This window comes from Osmia lignaria, chromosome 1 (genome assembly GCF_051020975.1).
Source record: "Osmia lignaria lignaria isolate PbOS001 chromosome 1, iyOsmLign1, whole genome shotgun sequence".
Classification (NCBI taxonomy): Eukaryota; Metazoa; Arthropoda; class Insecta; order Hymenoptera; family Megachilidae; genus Osmia; species Osmia lignaria.
The window spans coordinates 12078783-12103988 of NC_135032.1; the positions used below are offsets into that span (position 1 = coordinate 12078783).

General features: G+C 40.2%; 2 protein-coding genes across 13 annotated transcripts; one reads left to right on the top strand and one right to left on the bottom strand.

Moving 5' to 3' along the window:
- Nucleotides 1-139: 139 nt before the first annotated feature.
- On the bottom strand, nucleotides 140-21756 carry krz (beta-arrestin protein kurtz). 5 transcript variants are annotated; one of them, XM_034328104.2, is made up of 8 exons: nucleotides 21552-21756; nucleotides 9828-10071; nucleotides 8719-9091; nucleotides 8351-8644; nucleotides 5267-5410; nucleotides 3028-3114; nucleotides 2643-2789; nucleotides 140-2444 (listed from the first exon to the last, which is right to left on the bottom strand). In XM_034328104.2, the coding sequence occupies exons 2-8, from the start codon at nucleotides 9988-9990 to the stop codon at nucleotides 2369-2371; spliced, it is 1284 nt and encodes a 427-aa protein (XP_034183995.1). In that variant the 5' UTR covers nucleotides 9991-10071; nucleotides 21552-21756; the 3' UTR covers nucleotides 140-2368. The 5 variants fall into 5 exon arrangements, with proteins under 5 accessions (XP_034183995.1, XP_034183990.1, XP_034183991.1 ...); XM_034328099.2 differs by lacking the exon at nucleotides 21552-21756 and adding an exon at nucleotides 16483-16978; XM_034328100.2 differs by lacking the exons at nucleotides 5267-5410; nucleotides 21552-21756 and adding exons at nucleotides 7011-7148; nucleotides 16483-16967.
- Nucleotides 14234-24311, top strand: LOC117606091 (protein FAM8A1). 8 transcript variants are annotated; one of them, XM_076689407.1, is made up of 6 exons: nucleotides 14234-14367; nucleotides 22577-22788; nucleotides 22926-23072; nucleotides 23319-23439; nucleotides 23513-23636; nucleotides 23701-24311. In XM_076689407.1, exons 2-6 carry the CDS (start codon nucleotides 22587-22589, stop codon nucleotides 24037-24039), a joined length of 933 nt encoding a protein of 310 aa, XP_076545522.1. In that variant the 5' UTR covers nucleotides 14234-14367; nucleotides 22577-22586; the 3' UTR covers nucleotides 24040-24311. The 8 variants fall into 8 exon arrangements, with proteins under 8 accessions (XP_076545522.1, XP_034184004.1, XP_034184008.1 ...); XM_034328113.2 differs by lacking the exon at nucleotides 14234-14367 and adding an exon at nucleotides 21803-21949 and having other exon boundaries at nucleotides 23701-24310; XM_034328117.2 differs by lacking the exon at nucleotides 14234-14367 and adding an exon at nucleotides 21979-22203.
- Nucleotides 24312-25206: the final 895 nt, after the last annotated feature.

Below are 25206 nucleotides of genomic sequence, written 5' to 3' on the forward strand. Positions count from 1 at the left end.
GACTTCGTACGTGTTCGTTATCGTTTTCTACTTTATTCGTGGAAGATCGAACGATGTTAATTAACTATTCGTCGAAATAGCAGGCTTGGTTTCTTCAGTTTTGAATCACCGACTTGAGACATCGAATTTGAACGCTAACTTTATTTATTTATTTATTTATTCTTTTTTTTTTTTTTTTCTTCATTTATTTTACACGCAAATTACACTCTCCCCGACACGGAGAGGTTGAATTAAAATTAACGCGCTCGCTGTCCTCGCGGCGCCTTCGTGAACACCATCGACGTCGAACGAAGTAAATTAGATTAATTGACAGCGGACGCCTTAATGTTCCAATCGTGCTAACTTAACACACACACGCACGCATACACGCAACGATGTTGTCTCCTAAGTCGCAGATACGAAAGAACAGCGATCTCGAATCCAACGTTTCTTGATCTGGAAATTTTCCTGACGGAAACAGCACTTGTGATATATCGAAGCTTGAGGTTTGATTAAAATGACGGTGTAAACTTTCATGGATTCAAAGACGCTGCACTCGTTTCATTCCGCCACTTAGAGAATACTCGTCATATTCCCTCCTGAAGGAGTTGAGATTAATCACGTGCACCTGGAATGATCCCCATTTTCTCGATCGCGTTTGGAATTCTTCCAGTTCGTTCTTGAATTCCTCTCATTCTAAGAGAATCAACGATGAGCGTTGAAATTCGCCAAAGGATCCAACGAGAGACTCGTTATCTCGAAATCGATGCCTTGTAGGAACAGCTGGTACGATTTCGCATAAAACAGTCTTCGATACGTCTGATGAACGATAATAAAATTGAATCGATCTTCGTTCGCGTGAATCTTTTCTTCCATTTTTAAAAAACGAATAATGTAACAAGAATCTTCGACGGGCGTGATCAGGATGGCACTATACGTGTGATATTTCGTTCGGTAAAAAACGTGTCGCGTAAAAAAAGGAATAGAAAATCGTACGATTAGGTGGTTTTTCGTTCGATTCGCAAAAAATCCAAATACCTTCTCGATCTCAATATAAAACGTGTAAAAGCTAAAACGTTGAAATTCTTCTAATGCTTGTTTCAAACTGTCGTTTAATTTGATCGTTAACCCTTTCGCTACTTTCAGAAATTTTCCAAAGAACAATTGAAAAAAATATTTCCTATGGCAAATTAAATTTTATTGATATCGCAGACTCCATCGCTTAATATACAATCGCTGTTATAGCGAAAGGGTTAAAACTTTCCTCGTACGTGTATACATATTTATATTATTACCTATATATTTGTAAGATTCGACTCTTGTGTCAATAACTGGGTACCCAGCTACTCATTCTCACATTGACATTCAAGAATTCATCGTGTTCCTATCGCAAAATTTTAATATCGTTCCAAATACCTGGTTATAACAACCATGAACATTTTCGTTATTAACACAAGGGTTAAATAGGATTCGTTGAATTTGTTGCGATGCTTTCATTAAGAAAATCTCAATTTATCTTGTTCGATTACACCGAAAACAAACATTCTTAATCTCGTAGCACACCAATAGTTCTCCGTACAAAGTGCTTTAATTTCACATTCGAGAAATCTTTTGACATCTTTTCATTTTAATTTCAGTTGTAAAAAAAAATGTATTGAATTAACAAAGGTGTGCCATAAGAACAGACGCAAACGTTACACCTATAAATTTTGCGCGAATCAACGTGTAACACACTGACTGCATTACATACTGGCCATGTGACTAAGTTTACAGAAAAGAAATCTGTTCAGTTTTATAGTCTTGATGAAGAGACTTATCGTCTCCAGTAAAAAAAAAACAAAGAAAAAAAAAAAATCGCATCCCTTTCTCGTCGATATATCGATAAATACATTGGCTAAAGATTGGGTTTCTTTCATCCATTGATGTCTCGTCGTGAAAACTTCTTCAATCATTCCCATAAACGTAATTCACAATCCTTTCTCGACGACTCGTTCGTCTGTCCTCCTGTGATCTTCTTAGTGTGCATCTTTGATTCTCTGTGCAGCAAGTTAGTACCATTCCGTGTCCATTTTTCTTCATATCGGACAGTAAATACATCTCGAGAGGAATGGAAACATCGTTTCGATGATCGGAGTCGTCGAAGAACAACGCGAAAACTCGTGGAATCTCATGTGGCTCGAGTCGTTCGTTTCTCAACGCTTCGCTCGGTGGTTCGCGTTTTCTTTTATTTATTTATTTTTTTCTTTTCTTCTTTTATTCTTACAAAAAGGTCCGTCGAACCTGATTACAGAATCAACTGGCTCGCATTTTTCGTCGGTGTCGCGACGACATTCTCGTATATCGGACGTTTCGCTGTGTCGTACAGGTCGACGGTGTGCGAACAACGTGGTCAGGCATCCGTTTCACCCTTCAGCCTTAGACGGGCAAAGTCCTCGAAGATTATGTCGTCGTCGCCGTCAGCCTCCCTGAAACGATAACAGGTTGGTCTTGACGCCGCGAATCACGGAATAATTAAACACGATTATCTTTCTATCCGCACAGTAGCTGAATAAATATGAAATAAGAAACATTGACGCACGCGAATTTCGTCGAAACGGATCCGACTATTCTCGCCCGACGGAAATAGCACGAAACCGGCGTGTACTTAAATATTGACCACGTACGTGTCCAACTGAATGAGGTTCGTGTCGAGCGGTATTTCACCGCTGTCCGCTTTCTGCGTCGGACTGGGCCGCGCGGTGGGTGGCGCCGGTTCCTCTTCTTCCGGTTTCGGGTGCATCAGGATGAATGGCAGCTCCGCGACCAATTCTCTGTGTCAGCAGGAAATTCAATTTTTAAACTCGTCTCTTCGTACCCTTTCATCAACTCTGCCACCATCAGTTCGGAGAAATATAAAATCTAATTAACCCTTGATTAGTTAATCGGTGCTGTTTGATGTGAAATTTCATTTAAAATTCATCTTCGTTTCTTCGATACGCGTGGCTCATAGGGAAAGGGTTAAATTTCAATAATATTCCTCCAACGTGACTGCAAACGATGCAAACTTACCCTCCAAGTGCACCGAGGCAAAGTTTCACTTTCACCTTGTACTGAACGATAATTCCCAGGTTCTCACGTTGCGAGGGATCCGCCACGCTGCGAAACAACATAATCACCATCGATTTCCGGTTCTCTTCTTACCTTCTAATTACCAAGCCGTGCATGCACCGTTAGAACAACACCCACGCACGCATACAAATATACACTTAGACGGTATTTTCACCGGGAAGTCTTTTTAGCACGAGCGATAGACATTCAACAAACACCAAAAGCTTGTCATACGCGGACAAACAGGCAGTGGTAGAATTATAATGTTCTCGAAATAGGAAAAGAAAAAAATGATGAAGTAGGTTCGTAACGTGCAATTCAGAAGCAACAAGTGCAAAGCGTTAGCCATTCAAGAAGCAAAGGAAGTAAGGTATCGATTTTGTTTAAGCATCGTTGCTTTACAACACGCTTGGAATCCGTACGAGTTAAAAGCGAGGAATGCAGGTAATAGGGGAGTGTCAAATAAACGGATCAAATTTATTGTCTTCTTGAAATTATTCGATAGAAGAGAACTTGGATGAAAGTATCGACAATTCTCGTGAACGTTGGATCAGGGAAATGATTGTTGATTTTTTTCAATTACCTTAGAGAAAATTTTGTCTGCTTGCGGGATACCCTATACTCGATTCAAAGAAATTACGATGGAAATATTTGACAATCCTCTGCTTTCCAATCGCACATTCTCGCTTCTTTTTCGCCAGGTGTCCTCGCGTATAAACGGGTGTTCGGGATTCGCAGCGGTGTCGACGACGCAGATTTGATTTCTCTAAACGCATCGCGTGATCCGCGAGAACTATTCGAATTTCTAAAACATTCTGCCCGCCGCAGTGTACAAGAAATATCGCACTAATGTTCTACGAAGCAGCTAACGTGGTTACCTAAGTTTCGTTTCGTGAATAATACTTAAAAAAGAAAACGTGCCAGTCCGCTACCATCGTCAGTCCAGCCATATTCGTCGAGGTGATAATCGTCGAAAGTACAGAGCATCGTTGGTGTTTTCACGACTTCTCGCTTATAATTTCACGGTAGAATTCGTACGGGGAAAACGAAAGAAAACGCGCGCTCTGAATATAACTTGTGCAAACGGAAGAGCCGACGATAAGGCAGCCAGTATATGGCTATTTTCGATCCGGCAAAACAGCCGGTTCAAAATAATCGTAGAATCGCGTTTGCCGGTACTATTGCTACTTTCGTAGGAGAAAATCTTGGCTTGCGTAAGATCAATATCGCGGAAGCGTGCGTGTGCCCGAGAACTTTGGTCATCCGTAAGAATGGTCAGCTGTTTCTGAACGGAACGTTTCCGAAAGATGAAAACAGCTATCAGTTTCACGGAATCTCGTGCTCTGCCAACGTTTACAAACGTTAATCACCATCAATGCCTTCTCTGACATCAATGAAACTGACTGCAACGAATCGTGAGACGTTGCTTTATAAATGACGAACATGGTTTACGTAGAGAACAAGCATGTTTCTTAAAAAAGAAAATGGGATAGTTGAAACTCAGTTATTTCGTTTTGAAAATAATTTAAGAAATCTTTGGTGATCGCATCGGATTTAAAGGTACCAGAGATAAAAGGAAAAGTTTGCATTGTTCAAATCAAACTTTGACGATAAAATATTGCTTCCTCTATGTGTAAGTACATTATTCTTCGAGCAAACATTGAAACGTCAACAGTGATCGGACGTTAAAGGGGGTAGACAAGTGAAACAACCCTCGACAGCCCGACGATCGATCGATAACACCGAAACAGACCCTATTTCACAAATCCACAGGTTCTATGACGCACGTGACCACAATTTTCGTACAGACGCAGCTTCGCAAACAGAGAGAAGTCGTGATTGCACGCGTGATCAGCCGTTTGATGCTCGTGTATAAACATAGAGAGAGGATAGAAAGAGAAAGAGAAACATAGGCACGTACGTGGTTTCTCATCGAAAGTTTGGGTGCAATTTCAGTGTCTCGATATTTCAATTAACACGTCGATTGGCTTAGATAAAAATATATTAACGAAAAAAGCACCCAAACTTTAGATATCCCCGTTTTCTATGTATTTGTTAAGCTCAATGCGACCATTAGTCGCAAAAAAATTGAAGCCACCGATTTCTGGTCATTTATTTTCATTCGCTGATCGTTTTCCGAATTTGAGCTTAACACATCCATTATCGAATTCCATGAGACAAGCAGCGGCGATATTCTTACAGGGTGCTGGACGCCAGATTTGTGTCCTCGTCTTTGATCTGGCCATCGAGGGCAAGACCCCATTTATATTTGTTGTTGGCGAGAAGCGGTGTCAGAGAGAACACTTTGCTCAGCGTGAAACCTGGCCCCACTGGGCACCCTTCCCTGATAAACACGTAGCAAAAGTGTGAGGGTAAACGTGGCCAACCACCTTAATACATCCGGACACCGTCGGCCTCGAGAACCGTCACGATACAATACTTTATTTATAAAATTAGACAATCTTACGTTGCTCGCGATGTGCTTCGAAGTCTCGTTTTCGCTTGCCACTTGAAATTACATTTGAAACTGAAATTTGATCGACAGCAGATCTCTGGCGTCTGCTCGAGGCATGCGAACAGGTCGTTTGGTAAACCCGTTTCAAATTTTGCGAAATTAAACGTCAGGAATATACCTAACGAGAACGACAATCGTAACCTGTTAGAAATTAATCAATTTTCTAATTTTATTTTCCATTTATAAATGGGTACTCCTTCGACGCCTGTTTTCGAGTGAAAAAGACAGCACTCGATATGAATTTTATTTCCTTCGAATAAACCAAAAGCTCGTCGTTTATTTTCACCAAAGAGAGCCACTCGAGAGCAATCGTGGAATCGAGCAAATATTATTCTCAAATAAACGACAACCATGGTTCGTCGCTATACACAGCGCACGGTTTCCCTCGAACCAGAGAACGAAATAAAATGAAACGAAACCCCGGCTACGTACGCGAATTAAATGTGCTTCGAAATATCGCGAAAATAGCTCAGCTGACTTCCCGGTGATGCGTGGCATCCGCCTGATAAAATCATCCCTTTTCAAAGAACCCGCGAAACGAGAGAGATACTCGCGAAAATTTCGAATTGAATGACACGAGCTATGATTTTCGGTTATCCACTTGTATCAGGTACTCGAGATTCCCGAATAATTTTTGGGTAACTGTACAGTTGATTCTACCATGCTCGGTACTGTACGGGAAAATTTGATAAGGTCTTTATTTTTCTTTTCTCTTATTCATAATTTGACTAGTTGCATTGAAACTTGGATAGATTTATGTATTATGTACATGAAACTTTAGCTTGTGCGTCACACTGCGATACAGGCTATACACGAGGGGGGAATAGAGAAAGAGGGATGAACGAGGGGGTGTTGTTTCATCGATCAGCATATATCAATTGTGAAAAGACGAAAAAAAAAAAAAAAAATAACCACCCGTGGAATATAACAGAAAATAAAGTGAAGAAAGGGTGGAGGGAGGGTTAGAAAGAGATGGACGTGACCTGTGTGGGACGTGACCACCACCGATGAAATTCCATATCCATAAAAGTCCCCAGCAAAAAAAGGCCATCAAGGAAAATACTGGCATTCCACTTTGGAACGTTGTTCCCATACAATATCGTACTTCGTTTTCAACAACACGCTCGTACCTCGAAGACTGCAAACGGGCCTTCGATAAATCGACTGGCTTCGTTTCTCATAGAATAATCTTGAAATCGGAGGAAAATAGCGAGATCCGATAGTAAGAGGGTTCATTGTTTGTCTGGAATAAAGGGTTAAAAAATCGTTCGATTCTAACATGGATATTCCAGAATTGCGCTCTAACCGTTCTTGAAAATTTTCAATAAAATCGTTTGGCTCCGTTTCCAGTCTTCATCCTCGAACGAAATATAAAGAAAATCAAAGAGAAAAAAGAAAATAGCACGCGACCAATGGTTTGAGCACTCACATTGTGCTAGATGCTAGATTGGTGTCCTCGTGTTTAAGCTGACCATCTAGAGCAAGACCTCGCTTGTCTTTGTTGTCGGCAAGCGTTGGCCTTAGAGAAAAGACCTTGCTCAGGGTGAATCCTGGCGCTACCCCTATACTGCCAGTGCAATCATCTTATTTTCCGTTTCGTCATGTCACAATTCCATTCGGCATGTATCGCGTTCATATCATTGTACACCTAGCGTTAATACTAATCGGGACAGTCTCATGTAGTGCGTCTCCTTTCTTCAACGTTGTAATTGTATTTTTTTGAGCGAGCGTTCGAGACCATTCGATATTCGTACTTTCATTTTTAAAGGAGGATCAAAAAATTTGTTAGAAATTAAATTTTATCATCTACTCGGCTCGCAAGAACTATTCGATATTTAACCCTTTAGAAAAAATAAACAAGTCTCCTGGGTTCATTTATTATTCATTTATAGTATAGTAATTATGAATGGTAATTTGTAAATTTATAGCTTACGTTAATGGAGTCACTTAAATACAATTATATCAGTAAAGTCGGCTCAAGCATAAAAAGATTCATAAAGTCTGTAGAGCCGTCAGGCCGTCGATATGTTAATCAGAAACTTAAGAGACATGAAAAATTCATGAAAATACGAAAACTCGAACGCTCGTCGATTTTTCATCGGCGTGTTCATTTAATTTTATTTATCTGATTTTTATTCGAACAAGGGACGCGCGTGAACCAATGCAAATGATCCTTTATACGGATTAATTCGGCTCGATGCAAATTTTCTCCGGGTAAGATTGAAATTTATTACAGCATGTTGCAATTTATGCCTTCCTGTGCTACAGTCGATAGATCTCGAGCAGTCCCGTGTCTGGTCACGTTGGAGAATCTGTTACTCGTAAATTTTCCGTAAGCAACGCAACGGCGTATAAAGTATCCGCCTGTTATTTAGGGATGTCAGTTCGCAAGATGGAACGAACAATTTCTAGGTCAAAGAAGGTCTTCCACATCAATGGGGAAACCGTGACCAAACGCGTGGCTGTCCGTTATTCAACGCGAAAAAAAATCTTGTCCACTTTGATAAATCGAATTTCGTGACGCGTTTCGTACAATGAACGATCGGCGACAAATGGATTCCCTGATAATAATCAATTGTTTCGAATCGTCGTCCTAAAATATTCTAGAAATTCGACCAGGTACGCGCGACTTTCATCGATTACCAAACCGATGTTATTGGTATTCGTACGATTCGTGTGACATTCTTCAGAATCCATTTGCGACCACGCGTTCATAGCAACCGACACATGGAAATTCTGGCGGAATAGCGTGCATTGAATGGTACTCACTCGCTTTCTGCTTCGGCGACCGTACACTTGTACTGTGCGGTGGAGAACAAACAAATGTCCGCGAACTGCCTCACGGACACTTTGATCTTTTTCACAGTCCGGTTGCTATTGTTCGCGATGTGCACGTTCACAGCGATGTTCTCGCCGTGATGGTAGAGCTCCTTGTCGAGGGACGCCTCCAGGTGCAGCTTGTTCGGCGACATCACGAACTCTTTGCTCACTTCAACGGACGGTTGTTCGCCCTGTTTCGAGGGGGCGTACATAATTTTTCGTATCGCCAGCCTGACGGAATCCCTGCAACGTACGATTCATCGTTATCAAAGTTGATCCAAAAATGCAAACCCTTTCGTTCAAGGTTAGTTTTATACCGTTTGTGAGGCTTGTCGTCCTGCGTTTCGCCTACGAACGCTTTCAATTCGTAGTCGACGCCGCATGGTTTGCCCGTGTCACCGGGCGCCGGTTGCAGCGTCACCGAAGCAGGACAATGAGGCGGTAGCTCGAAGTAGAACGGATAAGCGTTGTTCCCTAGCTTCTTGATCAGCCTCTCCTGCAGTCGCGTCAGTTCTCGATGCTGGGAACCAGGTACCACGGGATATATCTGCTCGGCAGCCAGGTAAAGATCCTTGCGAAACGTTAGACCAAGAACGTCGAGATCCTCTCTGCCGTACTTGAAAACCGCTAGAACGTGCCCGAAGACCTTGCGATCCTTCACGTAGTTCGGGTCAATCAGCACGACCCCGTCTGTAACGATTGAACGGCGATCGGTGAGCCTTTAAGTAGCCCTGACGCTTCAGATTAACTAGAATCGTTAAGTAAATCGAATTTTCCAATCGTACCAGCCTGTTAACAACCTCGGAATGTTACACTGCTATCGGAGGGGGATTAACTTTTGAATAGAGGCTGGCTTTCAGGCTATCGGAAACTTTGCTGTTAGGCTATTAAAGATAATTAGATACCCGATCACTTGGGATAAGTTTGATAGGTACTAGTTGAACAGCTGTAATCGTTAATTTCATACACATCAAAGTGGATTTTAAGGATTAATCTCCAAAAGGGGTATCGAAATTCACGTTTGAAATCAACTCCCAGGACGTTAGAAACTTTACAAATGGCTTAATGAAGTTAATTACTCAGGAAGATTGAGGATCGCTGAAGCTCCCGACACTTAAAGTTTCTAATGGTTAGTTTCACGAACGTCAAAATGAACTTTAGATCGTTACGTTGATGTTAAGAATTAATCTTCAAATGGGTATCGCAATTTGCACTCGAAACAGAACTCTAAACGATATAATGGTTAACGTCATAAACATCAAAGTAAAGTTTGGAACATTATGGGTACTGAAGTTGAGGATTAATCTTGAAACGAATATGGCAACGACGATGGAAACTTTATAAGTGATTTAATGGTGGTAATTACAGCAGAATATCAAGGATCACTTAGGTACGTGATTGTTGAAGATACCAAAATGGTACTTACCAATGGGGTCAACGTGGGTTATGTGATCGACGAAATCTCTTTTCCCAAGGTATACCGTGATCTTTCCATTTAGGCTGGATTTCTTGAATACTCGGGTAGCTGAAACTGTCTTGTGGCCGCTGTGGCCTCCAGAACGTTTGCTGGTACTGTCCACAGTGTCCATCGCGCAAATCTCGGGGCTGACTATGGCCCCTAACTCATTTGAGTCTTCAGCCTCTGAGCACTCGGATTCCGAACTGTCCCACTGCAGAAAATAATGAAAATAATTTTCTCGTTACTAATCCACAGCTCACGCGACGAAATGAAACGGAAGTAGAGAGAAGAAGGAAAGTTGAAACGCGGGGAGACGCGTTTCGGCTGGCAAAACTTTCCAGCGAAATATGGCCACGTTTTTCGCGTTTCGTCTGACGTTGCCACACCATTGGCATTCCTCTCCGCTCGGCCACGCACCACGTACGCATTGTGAATCAACAAAGCCAACCGATGCATACCGTAAAACGTAATGCCCGCCAAAAAGGACATGCATCATCGTTCTCGACGCACGTATTCGCGCGTAAAACGGCCCTTTGATCGAGACTGCGTCAAAGAACAGGCAAAGAGAACGACGACGCGTCGAGAGGAAACGTCGTCAACCATATATTTCGATACATTTATTTCGTTCCCTTCTCACCAGGCTTTGCCAAAGCACTTCGTTTCGGCGAGGGTATATTCCAGCTTACATTTTCCAGCACCCCGACCGTGCACTTTGACGCAAAGTTTTCTTCTGTCGGACATATCGAGAGTTTCATTCTTTTCGCAGACAATAGTCAAGATTGTAGAATACGTGGTTGAAATTTCGAGGTGCGCTTGAAATGATTTCTGTTTGTTAAAATATTCTTCTACTGGTTTTCACCTTCGTCATGCTCGAATTCGATGCTTTCCCTCTTGAAACCACAAAGAATCCGCTTCGCCGGCGCGATAAATAATCTAATCGGAAGAAAGCGGCCACGTAATCGCGTTTTAAAAACGCAAACCTCGTTGAAGCCCGTTGGATAATCCGATTATCAGAAAGGTTCTTCGTTGATTCCACGTTCCGTGAATTCGCGATTGCTTAACACCGTCAACACCTTTTGATTCTACCATCGAATACGAACAATCACTCGAATCCTTCGAAGAAATCGAATCGTTCCTATTACTTCTTCGATCACGGATCTTTGGAAAATTTGATTAGAGAACGTTAGATAACGAGAGGTACAATCCAGACGAGTGTCGAGCACCGACTAGACGGGCCTTGACAAATGGATGTCAATTTCAATCGACGCTGGTGTGTAATTCTTAATACGATCTACGGAATGATTTCTGCTCGTTGAAGCATGCGAGCGTGCGGGCAGGTTCCGGGTATGTTGCAGATCGCAACGCGACTCTCATTGCAAATAACGTCCACTGATTGAATGAACTGAAAATTCGTATTTGGATTGGAAATTCATATTAATCTATTTATCAATCGGTCGTTTGCGCAACGACCCATCGGTACACACCTGCTCCTCGTGCAGACATTCTGGGACACGCGAATGATGCAAACCTGCATTGCCTGCATACCTGTCCTCTTGCACTAGGTCAACGAATAATGCACCCCTGCGAAGATGCAGTTTTCAAACCGGCTCTTAGAATTTGTAAGTAGAGTTCCACCGTGAGTTCCATCGCCCGATTACCTTTTTTGTAAATATGATACAGGATGTTTTTTACCCTATCAGGGATTAAATGGATCTTGGAGAAATATAGAAACGAACGTACGTAAAGCTTGCAAAGAGATAAACCATTCTCGACGACCATAACGTGTATATGTCTTTCAAGTTCCAATGGTACTTTCAAGCGATTCTCCAGAGGACTATTACGGCACAATGGTACAATAGATTTAAAGCCGGCTAGGATTAAACGACCGTTGATTCGAACACATTCTGCAACACGTGAGTGGTCCAAAGACCACTGTTTCGAGATTGAATATTGCGTGTTCAATCGAGATCAGAAAATCGATGAAAATTCTTTCACCTCGAACACGGTATTCATCCACTTTTCGTTTGTTCTGGGAACTCATTCTTCTTCCTTTTGCTTATCCAATATGTTGGATTTGATTTAAACGTCGCCTCTGCTTGTCACGTTTCGTCACAACAGTATTACCATTATTATTACCTCTCAGGTTCAATCTCAGCCTCGATTCTCTCAGGAACAGACACTCTCCCGTTCTTGTTCGCAAGGTTTTATCGATTTCTGAAATTTTCCACCGTTGCGTCACTAGGAACGGCAAATTATTCCGCGAGAAACGACGTTTTCGCTGAACGCGAAGGTAAGAAGCCACAGGAGATGAAAGTTGCTCTGGAATCGAGCTGAAATCGGATTAGCGGCGAGAAGATCGCGGGAAAATTCTATATAATAATACAAATTGGTAAACATTTAACATTCTCCTTTGACATTTTTTCGTGAATGCACAAATATCGAAGGCCAGCGCGATTTTCCCGGAAAACTCGTTGACGACAAAAACGACAATCTATTCTTAGTTGCAAATTCCACGTAAAATGCACTCGAGGCAGGGTTTAAAAATAATCCTTCGGTTTTGAAAATGAAATTGCTGGATTTTAAGAATCCTGATCCCTATATCAAGAACTATCCGTAATAGGAAAATGGTTGCAATTTTCCTTGGAAAGGAACGTTTATTTTCCGGTGCTTTGATACGGTTAACGTTTTACACGACGATTACACGACGACACTTTGTGCACGTGCACCGAACGAGGGTGCAGAGGTAATAGACGTCCCACTGTAGTAAATTGCAAAATTTATTAGTTATTGTCGGGAATATGCACGAGCTTGCACGCACTGTTCGTGGAACGACGCGATTTCAGATGGAATTGCTCGATGGTTCTGACCATTATTCATTTCCTTTATAAATTTTCCTTTTATTCCGTTTATCAAAATACAAAAAGGAGGCTCGTTTTCACTTATTTTAAAGGTGTTACAAGTAAAATTCTTTTTTAATCCAGCAACGAAATATTCCATTATATGGATGATCTGTCTATCAAGTGTCAAACTTTCAACTCGTGACCTTTAATTTTCACTGAGCTCTTCCACTTTACTGAGCAAAAACAGCTAACAAAAATGACGAGCAAAGAAGCGAACGATCAAAGAGTTACCAAAGTTTCGTTTCAAACCAAGTGAATTAAAAACCCACGAAAGCAATTAGCAAACAATATTCCGAGTTTTCACACGTTGAAAAGCGATCTGAAAAAGTGGCTAAAATCGAAATTTAAATTACCAACCCTCCGTGGGGTTGACCAACGTCGTTCCAAAAAATCTCGTTATTTTCATCATGGACTTTAATCAACTTCCCCACTGTAAATGTTTAAACGAGCTATTTTCATGCAACAAAACCGTGACGCGAACAATTGTTCGAACCGAATGAGAGAAAACGAAAGGGAAAGGAACGGGAAGAAATCGCGTGGGTGTATGGCGAAACAATTAAATAACAGAAGGAAAATTGTAATTACGGTTCGCTTGTTCAACAAAGTATCTCGATGAAATGGTCGCTAAGATAAATTCTTCAATTTGTAGAAGAATTTCGTTTATCCTTCGTTTGAAACGTGATTTGCAGATATAATTTCACCACCCACTCTACTTATAGAAAAGTTCACAGCAAGTTGAAGTTCAAGTAACGTATAAAAAGGCACGTTTATAACTAATAAGCTCGGTTGTTTGCCTTGACCCGTGTCGATTGAAAACGCGGCTGGATAAATTCATTTCCAGACAAGATGAGTTTGTCGTCTGATGTCTGATATTCCCTCGGTGTGAAAATTTCGAAAAGAACACGTGTATAACAGCAATGACAGTAGAGATATATTTATTCCTTCGTTTTTACTTTTCCACGCTAATTAATAAAGAAACTATCGCATGCAACATTGCGTGCAAAAAAGTGCATGCAAGTTTTCGCGTGCGCACATGGGCTCGCTGGAACGTAATTAAGCATTTAATCGCGAGAACAAAGATCGTTTGTGCATATAATTAAACGAAACCTTCGAATTCGTGGAAGAGCATTCTTTTGCTGTAAGAACCAGCTAAAATATGCTGTGTAATTTAACTTGCATCGAGTGCAATGGAAGAAGACAAGAATACGCAATTTCATTGTTTTCATTGCAATTTCGTTTCCTTATTTCACAATGATTTAATGACACAATAAAGACACAACAATAATAATCAATGGACTACGGACAATAATTAAGTTGATCATTTTGATCGATAGCATTCGTCTGATTAAGCAACAGACTTTGATAAGAAAACAATCAGACGCGTCTCGCTTTAATTAAATCGTTGTTTTTATCAACTCTAATATTATTTAAATTTTGTAGGTCCGACGAGGGAATCGTGAATCATCGGACCCTCGATGACCGAAAAATTCACTTTCGCGGATACGAGAAAGTTGCAAAATCGATCAAGGACCGCTGCCTTCGCGAACTGACCGGCCTTGAATTAGCGGCTATTCGATGACTGACTTGCGAGTGTATCCGGATAAATGGTAAATTTTTTATAATATTTCTGTGAAAACTATTGGATATTGTCACGATGCAATGATTTAAACGTTAGATCACCGTCTTTCGCACGAAGGTACTTGAATTATGAACGGTACGCCTGTTATATTCATAGCAGGAATACTTCCAAGAATCTTAACGGCAGATTTGAACGTTAAACACGCGGCGGTTCGAATACCGGCTCGTTATGCCGGGGTTATTTTCGGTTCGCTATTAAAATTTTCACTCGCTAACGTGTTCAGAAGTTGGCCTTCCAAAGGGAGGGATTGGAACAGTTCGTTCGACAACGATGAATACTTTAGGGTGCATACTTGTCCTCTGAACAACCGCCTATTTTTCCACCCGACACATTGTCATTCATAATTAACCCTTTGAACTCGAACGGCACTTTGTTGCCCTCCGTAGCTCCGTTATTAAATTTCAGTTTCAATTTTCAATTTTCAATTTCAACAGGAATAAATATTCATTCATTTCCTCCTTTGTTACTTTCAAATTTGTTCAACAAGTTTCTTTGTTATGTAAGTAGCATCGTTTTCAAGAATAATGAAAAAGAATCTTCTTGTTCGCGGAAAAAAAAAAGAAAAATTCAGTGTTTTTCACTGGAAAAAAAAAATATTAATAGAGTTGTAGCGTGTTGTATCACGCTGCTTGAACTTCGAAACAAGAGTTTGCCAAGATTCTAGCCTCCAAGCGAGGAGGTGACTAGGAGAGACAGCTTGTCTCCGTTGAGAGTACTTGGTGTCTAAGCTATTCTAGGTCTAGACGACGCTGAAATAGAACAGAAACTCGCATCTAGTGCTTATTTCCACTTGAATCTTGTTCCTCGCCGATCGAACCGATCGATCAATCGCCGATAAACCTTCTTAACGACAATCTCGCGGGAGGAAACGTTTTATGCAAAAAGGATAATGCGACGATCGAAGAAATCGCGTGCGTTTCAGTTGAGGCGTGTTAAAATCACGGGTCGTTTCTATGGCGATCAACAAATCGGTATGCTTTGCATTGCAAATAAACTGACCCGGTTACGAAGGATTTTTCTATGTTTTCATTCGGTTCTCTATTAAAGCTTTCCACTTGCTAGGCTAATTAATTAATTTCTGTTCCTTTCTAAATGAAAATTCGATCGCAAAATTAAGCAGCCATGAAATCGATGCTTTTTTTTCTTGATACACGTAACTCGGAAAGGATCAAACAACCGATAACCGTGGGATATCTCGTGTCTCTGGTGGATTCGAGATGAATTTTCGCGCTGCTGCTTCTCGGGCCACAGTTGGTTGCGTATCGTTCATCATCCTCTGACGGAACACCACCTGTTTCCGTGCCTCTCGGTCTGCTCTTTATTCAAGGAGTCAGTAGACCGAGAGACGATCGTCAATCTGACCGGAAGGTTCATCAGCACCGGAAGGGGAACGTGAAAGGCGGTGCAATTAATTAGGATGAAATTATTCTGTCGAGCCGTGCAACGATTGAGGGGAATAGAAAAAACAGTTTCGCTTACTTTAAGCCCCATTCGTGCCGGTTTCTCTTGTGTGATAATCATAAATTGATCTGATTGAATCTTGATCCATTGTTTAACATTTCTGGTTGAAATTCTCTCTTTCTACTTAACGCGTTGATTGTTCAGAGAGGACAAAACATTTACTTTAATCACTGGCAACTTGAGGCGACCATTAAAACTGACTGCAGGAACTTAGGTTTTTCGTGAATTTCAAGCGGGAAACGAAGCGTAACAGTCGTAAAAGAGGACAGCTCGTTTTCCAGCATCATTCAGGGAATATAGAAGCGGTGACGTCGTTTCCACCGAATCGCGGCTCAAGGGTGTCTCAACCCTCGGACTTTTCATTAAAACTTTACGACACCGACCGAAGAACAACGTAATATCCGTAGAATATTCTTCACGTGCGGGGGGGAAAAAAAAAGAAACTTTCCTTTCGTTGTCCTTCAACACGCACCGAGGCTTGATTAAAGTTTCCACTTTTCCTCGACAAAAGTCACCGTCTTTCCGCGGAAGAAAACTTTCCTCGATATTATATAAAAATGAAAAATCTGTTCGCCGTTCGGAGTTGAATAAACTCGGATAGAAAAGGAAGCTGTTTCCTTACCCTGATCGCGGTGGTATCGGGAAAAAGCAATCCCAGGAAGATCGATCGATCCTTCGATAGTAAATCCAGGCTGAATAAGCAATTCATAAATCGCGATTCGCGATACTATCGGCGAATCGTACGATCCGCGAATGCCGTGAAACGTAACGGGAACCAATGAATGAGCTTTATCTGGAACTAGGCGCCTTCAGGCTGTGGCACGATAACAGCACCGCCTCGTTATCTGCCCCAGTTTTGCGATACGTTCCGTGAAACTAAGCGCGCACGCGTGTTCCGCTCGAACATCATCCCCTTTCGAAGGATCCTCGAAAAACAAACTACAACCACCCTCGAGGGTGGCAGAGCTTTCCATCGATTCGATCCATCAGGATCTCGATTTACTCTCTTTCAACTTCGTCAGAATTTTAAATCGATCAACCAAGAATCTCCGAATTCCGATGCAAAGGAAGTTGGAGATATTTATCAATAACCATTCATTGTTATTCACCATTCAACGATTCGAAACTTTTAACCCGCAGTTTATTTCACGAATTCCTATTTACTTTGTTCTATGACTGCTGTCAGAAGCAAACTCGCAGACTGCAGACACTGCGTTGCAATAAACGAGCAGGGAATTTTGCCTCTGCCGATGATGGTGAGCTAACAGAAACCTTCCAGCCGCGTCGTTTCCAGTTTCCAGCAACAAAGGGAAGCCAGCTCGGCTCATTTCTCCAAGGAATTTCACGGATACTCCATTTTCAGTAGTCGATTTCGGCATCGACACTCTCGGTGCTTCTCGATCGTCGATGGAACATCGTGAATCGTTTTCTTACACCTCGATCTTTATCCAAATAATTCGAAATTCAAACATCATTCGATCATTCGAGTGGAATATTTTTGTAACTGAAATTGTTCTTGTATTCGAATAAACAAGAACTTATTTTTCTTGCGATAAGCAGGAATAGCATCGTTGAATATGAAAAATGTCTACTACCATCATCTCGTAAAAGTGCTTCCGTTTCGCAAAACAGAATTTTCCTTTGGTTTACGATCAATAAAACAACACGATGAAATTTGCATTTTAACGCACGAAGGAAATATTTCTCCGCATATTACACCTGCACGAGCAGAAAGTTACACTTTTTTCTACGTTCTCCAATATCTGCCTTTTGTTCTTTAGAAATTCTTTGATACAATACGATTGCCGATAAATCAATGACGCCTCTTCCACTTTCGGATTTATTGTTCCTTTGTACACGTGATTTTTTAAAATATAAATCCAAAGTCCCCGCTTTGTGTGTCATCGTTTCTCTGGGTATTTGTTTCGGAAACAGAAGCTTTGCAATACGATATATCGATTGAGCAAATACAGCAGATAATGACGCTCGACGTCATGATTCGATTAAGTCGCGAAACTACCTCGTCACCTGTCCGTTCGATCTCGATGAATCATTTTACCAACATTTTTCGACTCCTTTGTTCGCCGTTGTGGTCGAGCGTTCATCGTTTTCATCGTAACAACAACGTCAGACATTGCGTAAACGACGATAAACAAAGTTAAACAGAAAATTTCGTGGTTCAAGAGGCCACCATCGACGTCATCGTCGATAAACACTGCGATTTCGTAATCGAAAATCGATGACCGTTCCTCGAAACCATTTCAATTATCAATAATTAGTAGTGTGGTTCATAAGTTCAATTTTTTTTTCTTCCTTTTTGGTTCAGTTAATCAGCAATTGTCGGAGATGAATTTTCGTTGCTAATGAACGTTCACTTTTTAACGAGGCTCTTCTTCGTTACGCCGAGTCGGATGGCAGTATTTTCTTTTTGTTCCGAGAGGTCGACATTCTTGAAATGCCTGTCAATTAGCGAATGAATCACACGCTTCGCGATGCAGATCGCCGTCCCTTGCGTCAGCTGAACAGTATCTCGAGATCGACGCATCTCCAAGGATCCACGGATCGCCGATTACGCACACAATGCATTCACGATGCTATTGTACCATCGCGATATCTCGTCATCGATAAAGTCGAGGACGGATCCGTTCGGAAACCGAACTTTTCCTATGGTGAAAATATGAATGTATTTTGTAAAATGTCCACCTGTTCGTACGGATCTCATTTCCCTGATTCGAAAATCACTCTGTTTATTATTCCTCGTATAAAATGTGCAATCACCGGGTGATTTTGATTTTCGCATGGAACCGTCGATTTGCACGACTGCTCAACAAGCGAGGCGAATGAATTACGGGCGCAGAGTTTATTATCGAAACGAGAAGCGTCTGTCTGCAAATCGAGCAGAACGATGGAAGTATTAATTTGTGATTGAATTGGCCGGTTATAACGGCTACTGTCACTCCGTCGTTCCGACCGGTTATTAATAATCGACGATTGCAAATAATCGTTCAGTTCCATCCGTGCCACGATAATACGATAGCATTTGGAAATTTCGATTTACGTATATCGATGTTCTACCAGATAAAGGATAGGTAAAAAAAATGAGAGGAACATCTCCAGTTCAGGATTAAGGATGATCGTTGTTCCGTAATAAGAGGTAGGGAGGAGGATATATCGGTATCCAGGATGAAAAATTTTCCCCCCTCCTAAAAGATATCATGGCTGAACTCGTTTACTCGGATACCTGAAAACTAATACCAAGGTAATGTTGGATGAATTACGACCATCTACGAAGAACACTTATCCTGCTTGCTCAACAATCTCGAAGGGAGAAATATTTTTCTCGATAAGAAAAATATGAAGATGAAAATGAAAAGAAATCTATAGGGTTTTCTGAACTGGAAATCGTGGTTAGCATCGATAATCAACGGAAGTAGAAATGTTTCGCGTGTAGGGATGCATTTAATTCGTCTCGATTAGTATGCGACGCGGTGCGCCGCGACGTCCGCGTTCGACCACGTCAAATTAAGGGAACAAGAAAGAGAACAGTCGTCTGTGGAAAGCCACGCGATACGCGGAGGCTCCCACGGTGCTCGGCCATTTTCCCATAGATTTCGTGCAACCGGTTCGAAAAACGTAGAGCACCGTTTGTACAACGCGTGAATGGGACTCTGTATGGTCGCGGCCATTCACCTTCTACCCGATTTGGGGGAAAGCTTAGCTTTTATTCGTACGCATTCTACCGAACCTCCTCTTTCACCGGCTACTAGTGACAAAAACCATAGTAATCACTATGAATGCACCATTTTTTCATCTTTACATTATTTCTCTTCACGGCTTTCTATTTATCCATCCGACAGCTAATCAGAGGCCAACGTAACTTCATTGATTCGACGGGAACCATTCATTCGTTTCATTCATAAACGTCTTTTGCATCTCATTAATATCGCGAGAAAAAAAAAAACATTGTAGTATATCTTTTGTAATTCTTATCTCTAACAGATAAGTTCTATCCTCTTTAACTGATACTGTTTCGCGTCGAATAATATCAAACGCGATTCGAAATTCTATACCGATTGAATTGCTTGAATATTCGTGGCAGAGAGTATCGAATGGTTATTGTTAATTACTATTTGCCCACCGTTACATATCTCTCTCTTTCGTGCTTTTTTCACGCGAGATGAATCGGTCAGTCGGAGCACGCTCTCGCATTAGTCGTCGAGATTCTCACAGATATCGGGGTACGAGAAGCGGATCAATCGCTATGGTAGACCATGCGTGCGTTCGTTTCAACTCGCAAGGGGATTTAAGTGATCCTCAACAACGCTGGCTAAATCTCGTTCGAGCAATTTTCCCTCGAAACGTTGACGCTACGTCACACACGTATCCATGTGCCACCCGATGGATCAGCGTTGACAAACAATTTTTATTTGTTCTTTAAAGAACGTACACCTTATACACGGACGTCCATAAGTATTAGGGTAGTAACAAAGATGTGCAATTTCGTTCGAAATTTTTTTTGGAATTTTGTACTTTTCTTTATGTCATTTGCTGCGTATTTTAATTCTCTACAAAAATATATAAAGACACTTGGGTCGAAAATTGCTTAGTTCAAAAGATATCTTAGGGAGAGACCGGGAGAAATTAGCGGTCTCTCCCTGGGATATCTTTTTAACTAAGCAATTTTCGACCCAAGTACCCTTATATATTTTTGTAGAGAATTAAAATACGCAGCAAATGACATAAAGCGAAGTGCAAAATTCCCAAAAAAAATTTTCAAATTCGGAAAACCTGTCTCTCCCTAAGATATCTTTTGAACTAATCAATTTTCGACCCAAGTATCGTAATACTTTTTTATAGAGAATTAAAATACGCTTCGATTGATGTATAACAAAGTACCAAATTCTATTTTGAAAAAGTAAGTCAAGTGAAATCTTGGGAGGTCTCTACTTCCGGAGCCGATATATGAATCATGCGGTGCTCCATTCGACTCCATTTCATTTTTCCTAATGCCATTTTTTCCCTATCGTTTATTATTTGAAAAGTACAGCTTGGCCCAATTATATGGACCACCCTGTATATCTCGACGACACGTGGACCGCGAAATCGCTGTTCGTATAATCGTACGTCTCGATTCAATCATGTATATTGTTCGTATATCGTTTAACTTGACACGTATCGAGTTCTCCGTTTCGATCAGTCGCAAAGGCGTGTTCGTAACGTGATATACGTGTATAAAAGAAAGTAGAGAAAGATTGTTTTGAATGAAAGAAATGAACTTAACCTAAGTTCATGAATCACAGAGAAAATCGTGCTTCCGATTTCGCGCACTAATTGAACTCGTCGAGAATCGTCGTCGGTGGATATCTAATCGAAAATCGAACAGACGCGTGTTCATCGCAAAATCAGACAGATGTATCGATATCCGAGCAATTGTTTACGATGTTGGCAAAAGAGGGAGATTCGATTTTTAAACGCAACGGACCCATTGGTATTCTCAGAATTCTAACGCGACATTCCATCGGATTGACGCGCGTCCGAAAGAACCTTGCGGTCGGATTTTCGCGCGTAAAAATCGCTGCTAGTCGAATGAAACTGTAGTCTATCTTGTCGAAAGTATCATCTTTCGATCAAACTGTCCAGGATGTAATTAACGAAAATGTTATTACACGATCGGAGCAATAAAGATCTTACCTAATGTTTCTTCTGGCGTCGTGGCCCACACCCTTTTCAAGACTAGACCAACTGTCACTCTAAGCGCCTACGATCGCACACGGATTCGCGGCACGACACACTGCTTCACCACACCTACAGCTTTGCTTCTATTTATTACGAAAACGCGAAAAGTACGTAGAGACGAGTGGTCAGAAACGTCCTCCGACTGTGATTACTACACGAATGCCTCGAGTACGTCATGTCCTGAGAAACTAGCGCCGCAGCGTGAACTACCGCACGCTGCCACCTGGTTATAGAAGATGAGCTAGGGTTTTATTTTGTTACTGTTAAAATCTAACCTAACATGCACGGTAACTTTTTTGTTTAGGTTTCGTACGCTTCTTCTACGCTTTTGTGTCAATCTCCTTGATCGACGTGTTGGTATTTCTTTTAATTTATTGTATTTTTTAATTCACGCGTCGATAGATCTCACTGCGTTCACGAGTATCTCTTTCTTTCAAATTTTAGGCGAAGCGTTTATGGATCTTCCAAGAATTGTTTATCTAAAGCTGCATTTTCAAACAAAATAGAACCATTTTATCTATTTTATATATTTGTAAACTTATTCTACTTTGTTATATAAACGATAAAGTATAAAGTTATACTTGAATCTTTTAACTATCATTCAAATGTAATTTGTTATTAATCCTCCGTGATTTAATCGGATAAATATTAGCCAATGGCATATTTTTGTTCAGTATGTTTTCTATAGCTTTGAGAAAAGTAATACAAAATTGTTGCAATAGATTTTGTTCAATACTTTTGGTGAAAATCATAGAAAATTAATGAGTATCTGTTTGTCGAGGTACACGTCAGTTTTAAGCAAGCGGAAAATATTTTAAGTTTAAGTACTGTTTTATACGAAGAGAAATCATTACGTGAATTGTACGATTGTTTCGTTTATTATTTGTAAATAATAATGTTCATTTAATTTATATTTCGGATATAAATTGTTGCTATTTTAAATCTTAAATAAATTAATCTTTTAAATTTTTGATTTTTAGAAACAGCAATATGGTGAATGATAAAAACGATGATACAAAAGTTGAAAAATCCAACGAGGATGAGAATCAGTCAAAAATGACAGCTGCAGAAGAACGGTCGGAATATTTTAAAAATCTAGAGAAATGGTTACATGAAGCTTATGCTTGGCAGAGCGTAGCTGCAATGTTTCCATACTATTTAATGTCTGGTCAAATAATAAACCCAACATCTGGTAAGAATTGTGTTTCATTATATTCTTTATTTCAGACAATTAATACAGATGTTCCTTAATACATCGTACTTAATTTACATTGTTCATTGTATTTTCTTAGTGTTACAAAATCATTCTATAAAATAGAATAATTATAGGTGTACCACCATTCCCATCACAAATACCAAATGTGACAAATCCGCATAGGTTAATCATTGATACAAACAGTCAGGAGAATGATCAACTCAGGCAAAGAAGAGCCCAAGATACTGTAGGACCTCCATTCCAACCTCCTGGAGCTGAAGGTAGAAGGTCATAACGATAACTCCTGTGTTCATCACATTCCAAGAGAGGTTCAATTAGTACTATACGTGCTTCTGATACAAAACTATTGCATTTAATAAGATTATCATATCAGTATTCAACTGATTTGTCCATATTCTTGAATCAGATTTTATAAATGCAATAATTTTGAAGTATACATTTTCACCATTATCATCTGATTTACCAGTTATTTTATTTATTGAAATGTAAAGAAATAATTTTTTTAGGTTTTGAATATCGTATACCTCCAATATGGAAAAGATTTGCTGCAGAGCTTATAGATTCAACAATGCTGTTTCTGTTAAAATTATGCATTACTTTTATTGCAATTGATGTTTTTGATTTCATGTATGTAAAATCAGCAATCTTTAACATATTTTTAGTTTCTGCATTTATTACTGTTTTTGTTTTTTTATTCCAGAGATATAGATGAACTAGATTTGGTAAGAGCAAATTTTCGTATTGATTACAAAATGGCTTTAGAAATGACATATGGAATATTAATATTAGACATAATTCATCGTTTGATCGTGTGTATTTTCGAGGTAAGTGCATTAATGATAAACATAAGATGGATGTTCATCTTATATTGATGGAGAAATGTTTCAGGCATTCTGGCTCCAGCATGGCGTGAATGGCCGTATCGGTGGTACAACACCAGGAAAGTCTATGATGGGATTACGAGTTGTTCAGTGCCGAAGTGTTACACCCGTTGATCGACCTGATGATCCTGATGTTGTAATTGTTTCACCAGGAACAGATTTAGGCTTGCCACTTGCGTTTGGCCGATCGGTGGTAAAAAATATGATCCTAGCATTTTTATTTCCACTGTGCTTTGCATTATATTTCTTTAGATTTAATAGGACCGTTTATGATCTTATTTGCAATTCTATCGTGGTAGAAGACCCCTACAGAAATTTAAATAATAATAGACTCCATCAGCAGTAAATGTCTGTTACATAAACTCAGAAAAAAATGAACTGAGTCTAAGTTATATATGTTGTATGTTTGCGAGAGCGTCTATTATTATATGTACATACATAGATGTTTAAATTAAATATACCAATGTTACAAAGTATTTTTCTAAATAATAATTTGTATCTGTAACAATGTAATATGGAACATTACTCAAATATTTAGAGGCTGCTTAAAATCGAACACTTAGCTATTATGAAACTGACAAGGATTGTACAAATTCCAACTGTTGCAGTTATTAATAAATCATTTTATAACTTATTTACGCCTTATTGACGCCTTTCATTTCACTTTTTCCAGTTATTTATTTAATTCTATCCCTCTTTATAGGCCACAGCCGACCCTTTTCAGTTGTTAATTATTTTATCCTTCCTTATAGACCAAGACCACGCTTCCTAACTATTTATTATCCTACTTCTCTTTATAGACCAAGGCAGATATTTACTTCTTCATTCTTTTTATTTTCCCATGTTTCCCAGTATCCTTATGGAACTGCATCCCTCACATCACTGCCTTCCTTACATCTCCGTATTCTTTACATCCTGAATTTTTTATATCCTTGCATGCTTTACAATTCTTCATCCTTTACATCTCTACATCCCTTCCATCCCTTCCGCCCCTACATCATTTACATCCTTTACATCTCTACATCCCTTCCTTCTCTACATCCCTTCCATCTCTATATCCCTTCCATGCCTACATCCCTTCCATCTCTACATCCCTTCCATGCCTACATCCTTTACATCCCTGCAACCCTTGCAATAAATATAATAAATATAATAATATTTGCTGGTTCGAGCAAAGGTAAGTAAAGGTAAGTAAAGGTAAGTAAAGGTAAGTAAAGGTAAGTAAAGTTTTTTCCAATTCAAATTTAGTTCCCTTTTCTGCCACCAGAGGGCGCTGACTCTGCGTCGAGATTTTAGTTCACATTTTTGCCGCCAGAGGGCCAAAAACTTTGCTTGATTTAGTTCCTTTTTCTAAAACCAGATGGCGCTGATTCAACATTGAAATTTTAGTTCAAATTTTTCCCGCCAGAGGGCCAAAATTTGGGCAAGCTTTAGTTCCTTTTTCTGAAACCAGATGGCGCTGATTCGACATCGAAATTTTAGTTCAAATTTTTCCCGCTAGAGGGCCAAAATT

Bases quoted from the DNA above. Each gene is read 5' to 3' on its own strand.
- LOC117606091 (XM_034328112.2), top strand. From the start codon at position 22,358: ATGAGTATCTGTTTGTCGAG. The intron at 23,073-23,318 runs GTAGAAGGTCAT...TAATTTTTTTAG, and splicing joins CCAACCTCCTGGAGCTGAAG to GTTTTGAATATCGTATACCT. The intron at 23,440-23,512 runs GTATGTAAAATC...TTTTTATTCCAG, and splicing joins ATTGATGTTTTTGATTTCAT to AGATATAGATGAACTAGATT.
- krz (XM_034328099.2), bottom strand. From the start codon at position 16,569: ATGAATTGCTTATTCAGCCTGGATTTACTATCGAAGGATCGATCGATC. The intron at 8,645-8,718 runs GTATAAAACTAA...CGTACGTTGCAG, and splicing joins GACGACAAGCCTCACAAACG to GGATTCCGTCAGGCTGGCGA. The intron at 2,790-3,027 runs GTAAGTTTGCAT...CTGCTGACACAG, and splicing joins TGCCTCGGTGCACTTGGAGG to AGAATTGGTCGCGGAGCTGC.